The sequence below is a fragment of the Odontomachus brunneus genome, unplaced genomic scaffold (assembly GCF_010583005.1).
Source record: "Odontomachus brunneus isolate Ranch 3 - 2012 unplaced genomic scaffold, Obru_v1 Obru_scaffold_002, whole genome shotgun sequence".
Taxonomy (NCBI): domain Eukaryota; kingdom Metazoa; phylum Arthropoda; class Insecta; order Hymenoptera; family Formicidae; genus Odontomachus; species Odontomachus brunneus.
Genome location: NW_022639452.1, coordinates 2,741,495 through 2,750,983, shown reverse-complemented (window position 1 = coordinate 2,750,983; position 9,489 = coordinate 2,741,495). Strand labels below are relative to the sequence as shown.

At 46.9% G+C, this 9,489-nt stretch overlaps 1 protein-coding gene across 15 annotated transcripts in view; it reads right to left on the bottom strand.

The window, feature by feature from the left end:
- The window catches only part of LOC116841928 (ankyrin repeat domain-containing protein SOWAHB), a 152,586-nt gene that overhangs the window by 102,681 nt on the left and 40,416 nt on the right, over window positions 1–9,489 (bottom strand). For 2 of the 15 annotated variants that reach the window (XM_032810546.1, XM_032810516.1), the window contains exon 11: window positions 6,894–6,896. The exons of the other annotated variants lie outside the window; for them this stretch is intronic. In XM_032810546.1, the coding sequence (XP_032666437.1) occupies window positions 6,894–6,896 (3 nt within the window). The remainder of the gene's footprint in view (window positions 1–6,893; window positions 6,897–9,489) is intronic. 15 annotated transcript variants of the gene reach the window in all.

The following is a 9,489-nucleotide window of genomic DNA, read 5'->3' as shown; positions in this document are numbered from 1 at the left end:
GGGGGGGGGGGAAATTACAAAGTTTAAAGAGCGTTTAAAAAGAAGAGCTGTACGTGCGGCGCGCGGTATGCTTAGTGATGGTCGACTCCGAGACATGGGGACGTGCCTTTGAGACGTCGGCCGATTATTGATCGTTAAGATCATCATTCGAGCAGCTCGATCGATGAAATTAGTCGTATTTGTATGCTCATCCAGTCGACGAAGGTGTGGACCGCCAAGAGAGAGCGAGAGAGAAAGAGAGAAAGGGAGAGAGAGACAGAGGGGCTGAAAGAAGGGTGAGTAGGTGGAGCGGTGTGGTGCGGGACCACCCAGCCCGTGTTGGCGGGCACGAGTGTTAGCATAACGCGTGGGCGCCATTCTTTCCTCTTTATCCTCCTTTACCCTCCTCTTACACCCCTATTCCGGGTCGGTGCGAGTCGTGGAGCGACGGCGTCGCCGCGACTTTGTGTTTGAGGACGCGAGTCGCCAGGGCCGGTCTTTTCGAAAATCGCGAACGCGGCCTGTTATCGTCCTTGCTCGACGACGCGGATCTACGATTTCGACGTGCCTCCCGCGAATCCTGTCGTCGCGTCGATAATTCTCAGTGACAACGCGAGATTTTGTAGCGCGACGTGCCTCCCACCTCGAGCTTCCCGGCGCGAAGTCGAAGCCGAAGCGCAGAGCGCGCGAGAAGACCGACCCTGCGAGAACTGGAATCCAAAAGAGCCATTAGTGGCGCGGCAACATCTCTCGAGGGATCATTAATAAACGGCCAAGTCACGGTGTAACCGATCCGGCATTGTCTCACTGGACGAATGAATTAACCCCTTCGTTCGTCCGGCCGGCCGGCCGACGAATTCACCGCGAATACACGGAGAAAACTGTTACGGTTCCTACACATTCTCTATAGTTGGAAAACATTTCTGTGAATTCAAGTTAAATAGGTATTGCTTTAAAAGTTGCTGTTGTTACATGCCCATTTATATAGTTCTCACACAGTTCTTGTAATAAACGAGAAAATAAATTTGACCGTATTAACAAAAAATTTAGTAATAAACGTACCAACGTCTTTTCATTGAAGGAAACAGAATTTCTAATTCTTAAAACGACACAAATTTCGGTCATAACAGCTACAGAATTTTTGTATCCTACCAAAACGCGTTGTTTCACTCATTGAAATCAAACACATCACGTTGATACAAATTTTTTTCCGTGTACGTAATGTTTTAGCAGGCAGCAAATTTTTTTTCATATCCACATTATCAAACCAAGTCTGTCTCACGCAATTACGTAAAAAAATACAAAGTGGGTTGTAGAAAGAGACCTTTAAATAAACCGTGATAGTGAGCGTGTTAATATTTTGTCACGGCAACCATATCTAGCCAAGTGATATCTCTGTTTTCTCGATGTGTTTTCGTAATGTCGCGATGTAATCACTCTATCAGCGCCAAAAGTTCTCCGATCGACTCTCTCTTACATATCGAGCTTCAACTTACGGAAGAAATAGGTATCTTTCTTCCTTTCTCTCCCTCTCTCTCTGGCACTAGAGAGATCTCATGAATAATTCTGCGTGCTGCGACGAATAATCGATAAGTTTCTCAAGAAAAAGCGCGTCGCAGCCGGTGTCTGTGAATGGAACATTTCCCGCTACATAACAGAGTTATCATCCGTTCAGTGGACGAAACTCCACGATGAGACAGACAAGCGTGCAGAGAATCGAGAACATTTATTTCGGTTTTTTGCGCTTCTATCATTGCTTTAATTTGCAAGTCATACAGGCCGATATCATCGAGCCTCGCGCTTCCACACTGAAAAAAAAGTCTGGTAATACTTACCACAGCCATTTGGTTAAGCGTTTTAGCATATTATTTGGTAAATAGTAACCATTATGGTAAATAGTAACCAAATGTTACTAAATGTGTGGTAATAATTACAAAATAGTTAGTAACATAAATATTTGATCTAGTCAAATTAATTAAATAATTTAATAAATAGTGTTAAATACATTAGTAATAGTTAATATCAAATAAGGTAATATTAACCAATTTGAACGGAATCTTTGAATGTTATCTTGGGAAAGGAAAGTGTCGTAAACATGAAGCATCAGTTAGCTCAGTGGTTAAAGCAGTCGTCCGTCAACTAAAAGATCCAGATTCGATTCCCGACTTAGCAAACCACTTAGCTTTCGACATTTTTCTCTCACCGGAACGAAAAGAAAACGTAGGTCCCGATCGCCGCGATCCTAGTAGTACGTCCTCCTCATCCCATCGTTATAGTTGAAATCAAGCATCATTACGATATTTGCAAATATTTTTAATATGACAATTTTGGTAATTATTACCATATTTTGCGTAATTATAATCAAGCCTTGGTAACAATTACCATAATTATTGGTTTAGTTACCAAATGATTTGGTCATATTCACCTCTATATTTAGTTAATACTATTTCACTAAATAATTTAGTAACTACAACACAGGCTGGATAATTATTACCAGAAATTTTTCTCAGTGCATAAATATTAAAATTCCCGTTCATATGTGTGAGTAATGCAATCTCGACGAAAACTTTATAAATCTCGTCAGATTTTCAGCTGCAAGATATTTCGCATCACAGATACGGGATAACCGCGGGGAGGGCCGTCGCGCGTATCGACGACGCGAAATGTTAAATTAGCCCAATTACGCCGGGCACTCCCACAAAATTAATAACACCTTGACGGACACCGATATTAAAATCGCGAGAGGAAAGGGGGGTTAGAGTAATGCGATGACAAGCGGCGATTGCGTCGACGGTGGCGACGACAACGACGACGACTACGCGCGCCAGGTGATAACTCGCGTAAACGCGTAATGGGAAACGTCGTGACGGGTGCGATTTCATACGCGGCTTGTCTCGGCCGTGGGCCACGTAGGAGGATCATCTTAACGACCATCTAGATAGGTGACGGTGAAATGATCTGTAAGAAAACCGGTGGCGAATGATATCCTCGGGCGGCTATTAATCAAAGGACAGGAGCGCTAATGAACCTGCTGGAATCACCGACTGGAGAACCTCTCCGTTCGGTTCCAGCTGCGCTCTCCTTCTTCGACTTAACGCCACCCCACACCGCGCGCGCGCGCGTGTCTTCGTCTTTGAATCCGTGAAACCCCCGGAGGGCGAACGAATCAGCGCGGCCAAACAAATGAACGAGAGAGGGTTGGCGAGCATCGAAGTGATTGAGGAGTTTGCGGAAGGGAACTCGGTATATCGCTCCTGAAGGACGCCCGTAATCGCGCACGCCAACGATGTGAGAGACAGAAAGAGAGAGACAGAGAGAGAAAGAGAGAGAGAAATCATCAGTGAGACGGAGAATGAGAGAGCTCAAGGGGCACTACTTTGTACACGTAGAGCGCTTACCTCTCGTCGAACTCCGAGAAAATTACGACAGCTTCGCATAATACGTGAAGCGGATCGCGTATACGAGAGGATAATTACTCTCTGTTCCCCCCCCCCTTTCCTCCTCTCTCTCTCTCTCTCCCTCCCGCACGCGCGTTCGCGAAAAACGCCGTTCCTTCGTGCCCTTTTTTCACTCATTTTTTTCTCCCCGCCGCGCCTAATAACGCATTTAATCGCTGTTTGCAACGGGGCTGACGCAATGTATGTATTTAATAAATAGCGTGCCTTCATTATCCGCGCGTAGGAAGGAAATATCGTGGTCGATTCAAAATTGCATAGGAGCTCGTTCGTTCGACACGCGCGCCAATTACCCATACGGGTAGATACGATAAGTCGCGCCTGCAATTTGCTTTGTATTATTTGCACTATTGTTTTCTACGAAATCTCTCTCCCTCTTTCTCCCCCTCCTCCCTCCCTCTCTCTCTCTCTCTCTCTCTCTCTCTCACCCTCCCGCCCGCCTTCATCCCAATTACTCCGCGCCCGGGGGCAACCGATCTCGCCATTATCGGATGACACGGCCCAGCGCTTTTATGTTTAATTGATATTTTTCGTAACTCCCCCGAAATCCAATAGGGAGGCGCACCGGCAAGCAGATATAATTCCAGGCTCCGACATTGCTCTCGTTAAAATATTTCCGATGGAAAATATCGCGCGCGAGAGCGCGAGCGCCGGCTGATCGATTCGCAGATTTAAAAGCGGGCCGTTTGCCGAGGAGCGAAGGCCGTCGATTAATTCGACGCGAAAGTTCCATTACAAATATTTTAGCACGCTCCATCTCCGTAGAGCGTTTCCGTAGCAATTAAAAATACCTTACCATCTGCCCCTGCTCGTGTCGCCGTGGCCGCCAAAGTGCGCGCGAAAACTGCATAAATATCGTGCGATACACTTATAATGCAAAGTCGCGTAAAAGGAACGTAATAAATGTTGTGTTTTCCCATTTTCTATTATTTTTCTTCTCGAATTTGTTCTTTCTCTCTCCCTCGCCTCCCCCCCCCTCCCTCTTTCTCTGCGTCGTCGTAAAAATTTGGGAGAGCCAGATAACATCTAGAAAAAGCATAAAGCTGTAACCCACTTCACCGAAACTGCCGTCCCTTTTTCTGCTTTCATGCCGAATAATGTTTCCCTCGCGAAAGGAAACTCTCGAATGCATTTTTTTCTATTCTCCCCTTCCGCTTCATTCTCGATTTATTGGAACGTGCTGTCCGGGGCTACAACCGAGCCCCAGAGCGCGGCGCCGAAAATGTTCCGCAAAATTAAATGAACAATTCGTTACGGGGAGTAACGACCTTGCGCATCGCAATGTTCGGCCCTTTCTCCCTCGTGACCACAAACGGTGGAATTCGTAACGCACAACCGTATTAATTAATCACTATTTATCTACCCCACGAGATACATTCTGGCTTTTCTTAAACGATATCGGCAGGCCGGAAATACGAGAACACGATTGACCGTGTACCAAACATAGGTTACAAAGAAAGAGAAAGAAGGAGAGAAAAAGAGTACGTGCGATAATAAAATTAATTGAATTTGCGCTTTCTAGGAAAAAGCGTTACTGTTATCGTCACTTGTTAATCTTCGACAAGCGGTGGCGCAATTTCTCTCGAGCGTGACAAGGTGGGGCGCACGACCGGACATTTCGCGATAAATTAACGAGGAAATTTTGTGAAATCGAAACCGCCGAGACGTGCGGTCGGAAAGGCCCTCCAAAATAAGAGATACGATCTCGTCTTAACGATCGCTTAACGACGACCGTGCGGTTTCGAGTGGCGCCAGGTCTGGGGTTGTCGCCGCGACAATAGTGGTGGACGCAATCCGAGGACAGGAAAGGACCGATAAATTTTCCCAAAGTCAGTACGCGCGGCTATAGCGTCCCGAGTTAGTTTTACCTCTAATGCGTAAAAGCGAAAAAATATTAACGCCGCGGAATTTCCCGCAGGTACTGTTGCGCGCGCGCCCAGAATTTTTTTTTCGCGACTCCACGCGCTTTGAAAATTCTCCCTCATTAACGCAGGCATGTATTCTCTTTTCACGCCGCGTGATGTTCACCGAAAGCGGAAGTTCGTTCCGCGAATATGCGCGCTTTCAAAATGAGAAGTATCATTAACTCTTTATTCGCCAATGTTGCTCCCAAGCAACATCGATCTTTCGTGCGTTTCTTCTAAAAGGAAACGGATGCATTGACTCAGCTCAAAAGCAACATTCTGTTCTATTTGTCTCAGTAGTTTCGATTTTTGCCATTTAGATGACAAAAATTGTTGAAAATAATATTTAAATATTAATATTTTAAAACGATACTATATATACATTATCACACCAAATAAAGAGTTAAATCATAAATGCATAATAAATGATTTGACACACCTGGGAATGTATGATGCGTCGCTACCTGCGTCTCAACATCCTGCGTCCTCCGTCTTGGCTTTCCCGCTCAGCGTCCTGGTTGCCCCGAAATACTCCGTCGTGGCACTGGCAGACACTAGCACTGACACTCGCGCAGACACAGAGTTCAATTGGAGAAACGTACGTTACCAACGTTAACTAACGCGATTGCCGGCGAGGGGACCCGGTGAAATATTTGAAGAACAGCGGGAGCGACAACTGATCTACCGATACACACGTAGCCCGCGTCCCGGTATGTGTACTTCGCTCGTCGGCTCGAGACGCAATGACTCGCTCGCGGTCAAGTACGGACACACGCACGACGCGCGCGAGAGCCCGCAATACAAAACAATCGACACTTTGGTAAGAAAACAAAGTCACTTCCCGCAACGAACGCGCAACGTTTTCGTTCGTCAAATAATATACCTGGTGACCAGAAAATACGACGATCAACGTTCCGAGTCTACAAGGTGGCCAAAATGTCAACGCGATTACGCGCGCTGTAAGCATCGAGAGTGTCGCGTTCGACGAGTGTCGTCGGTTAATGCGATCATTAATTAACGTCGTGTTTCCAATTAACTCGTACTTTTTCGCGCGACATTATCGAGCGCCAGGCCACGATGGCGATCAGCAACTGACGGCTTCAGGACGGTTTAGAGGACGCAGGATGCAGTCGGCGACGTGGTTTACAATCGTATTAAGCATAAATCAATTAAAACCTTAGTTGATTAAAGTAATGAACATCAATCGCCATATATGTGATCACAAATAATTCAATCGATTGGTAGAATTAATTATTAGTCAAATTTTGATCTCATTGATTGTACACAATGATTAATAATTTCATCAACTAATTAAATTATTTGTATTGTGATTGTATATATGACGATTGATTAATTTTGGTTATTGATTCGCTGATTATGTTAGTCAAACAAAATTTTAATCGATCAACACTCGCTTACCTCTCTTTTCTTCTTTTATATTTGAATCTTTAAATTCCCTAAAATATTTATCGGATCATTTAAAATTGATGATCACAATACTTTATCTGTACCACCAGATGAAATGATCAAATACTGATTCCCTTCTTCCAGCTACATACTTCCGGCGCGTATGTCGCCGTCACTTACAAATTAACGGCGAGCACATCTCCGCCGCGAGATTTACGGCGTCGCCCCGCTTTTGGCCTTTACCGGGACGTAAATCCGCTCGTAACGGCGCAAAAAGAGAGCGGTCGCGTTCATTATTCATATCTAACGGAATATACCGTGAAATACTGTGCGCTCGTACCTGCGCGCGCGCGCGCGCGCGAGCGAGCGAGCGATCGTTTTCCCTGTGCCCGAGAAGCGGAAGAGGGTGAGACTGCCCGGTCAGAGCAAAACGGGAGGGACGGCTCGGGACAGGTCGGGGCTATAGCCAGTTCGTTAAGGTAAGACAACCGGACCGATAGCGATCGGCTAATCTTCGCCGAGGCTGCTTAGCTCGCGTTTTTCAGCATCTTCGAGAGACAAACGTGAGCGGATTATTTGTTTCTGCTCCTCTCCTCGGGATAACGCGAGCGAGCGAGCGCGCGCACGCTATATGTCGAGGCAATTAGAACCTTTCTGGTACCTGCTGCGCGGCTAATTAATATTTCCTACGTGAAATATTGTACTACTCTCACGGCTCGTATTTTATCAATTTAGTCTACGCCGCAATCAGGTACGGTATCGCGTTATCGTACCGTTCCGGTTCTCGGCTAAATTAATATTAATTGTTTGATAGCAGCACGGCAGAGGAATCAAACGGTAATTATCTAATAAGACACGAAAAATACAAGCGCGAACGAGAAAAGGGAAAGGAATGGAACTCGCTCGAATGCTGCGGTGAGAAAGAAAGAGAGAGCTATACATATAAACCTTGTTCGTTCGTTCGTTCGTTCGCTCACTCGCTCGCTCGTGACGTCGAATATCACAAGCGGATCGGTCAACGCGAATGGCGTCGTTAACGCCAAGCTGAAAGATAACGCAGGTAAAAGAGGAAACAAACGAGAGAAGATTAAGAGGGTGCCGTTTAATTCGAGGGTTCGTTTTCATAACAGTGATCCCGAAGTAAGTGTCCGGTCTGTGTGGGAGGAGTCGCACGGAGCTGTCGACTTGGCGCGAATGCCCGACGCGTCTGTGTATGCGCGTCCCGTACGCACGTATGCGCGTGTGCGTGTAAATATACATATGTGAATATAATAGCCGAGGCGACGGACCACGAGCGCGCGCGGGTCGTTAACGAGCATTCGTAGCCGCATTAAAACGAAACCTGGATCCTTATCTGTGCAGCGTGACACGATACGCGCGGCTCATGCTTCCCCCCTGCATATATACAGTGTGTCTCATCACGCACCTTCTCTTGGCTAGATTCTCGTGCGGATTCTCGGCCATTTCCCGTCGTCTAATTGCCGGACCGATTGGAATTTCGTCACAATTCCTCAAAGAAAAATCCACCCGTTATTGAATATCGCATATGCACGGATCCAGCCTTCGCGAATGTGAGATTTTCTTTGGCTTATAGTTTCAGTCTTGCGTTTTGCTACGGCAAACGGTTCTTCGGACTAACAGAGATGCGTAATGTTTGAAACATCCGGTATGACGCGGCTCCCATCGAAGTGGCCTTCGTCGTGTAATTAGTGCCTAAACTCGATTTAGCCTAGCGACGCACCGGTGTGCGCACGACGCGTTCCGAAGCTCGCCGCTACAAATGATAAAAACCGCCGAGTCCGACATTGAAATATCAACGACGCCTCACAAATTCATCAGATCGTGCCGCCGCCACTACTCCCCCACACGCCGACGGCGAAGCCGACAGAACGCGACCCACCGTCGCGGAAAGAAGCAAGGAAAAGAAAAAGAGGAGTACAGAAAGAGAAACGATAAAAGAAGGAAAAAGTGGCCAAGTGCGTAGGAGGATGCAAGAGGGTCCACACAGGCCCGTGACTTGTACCCTACAGGCTCGATTCCGGAGGAGGCTTCGCGGAAGGTATCAAAAGCGGCCAAAGTTAGCTACAAAGAGCTAAATTAGCGAGACTGATAGCAAAGCATGCTCGCGACGGCGGGAATCCGACAAGAGGAAGAAATCCCGAGGAGGAGAGAGGAGAGAGGCATCGTCGCCACGTGCAACAACGACAGCCGACGACAAAAAATCGAGCATTTGTCAAAACGGCGAATTCTCGAGGTCGACAAGAAAGGGAGAAAGAGGTCGAAGGGGAGTTTCGACAGGGCGCTTCGTATCCTCGATCCGTCCAAGTCCCCAAACAGCGTTCCCGGTGTGGCCGATCGGCTTGGACGGGCGTAACGTGTACAACTCGAAAAACAATGGCTTTGTTTCCACGCGCAAAACGTGATACAACTGTAAAGTAACAAATATCTCGGCATGGATCGACACGCGATCCCCGCGTCCGACGTTTAGAGCAGGTTGTTCTCGTACGAAGAAACGGCGCGTGTGTGCGCGTATACGTGTGTTGTGTGTATCGGTCGTGTTTACAGGAACACCAGAGGGCTCCTCTCTCTCTTTCCTTCTCTCCCTCAGCGACTGTCATTATATGCGGGTCGGCTGCCTCTAGCGCAACGCCATGACTCTTTACGAATTCAAGAAGGAGAGGGAGAAGAGAGAGAGAGAGAGAGAGAGAGAGAGAGAGAGAGAGAGAGAGAGAGAGAGAGAGAGA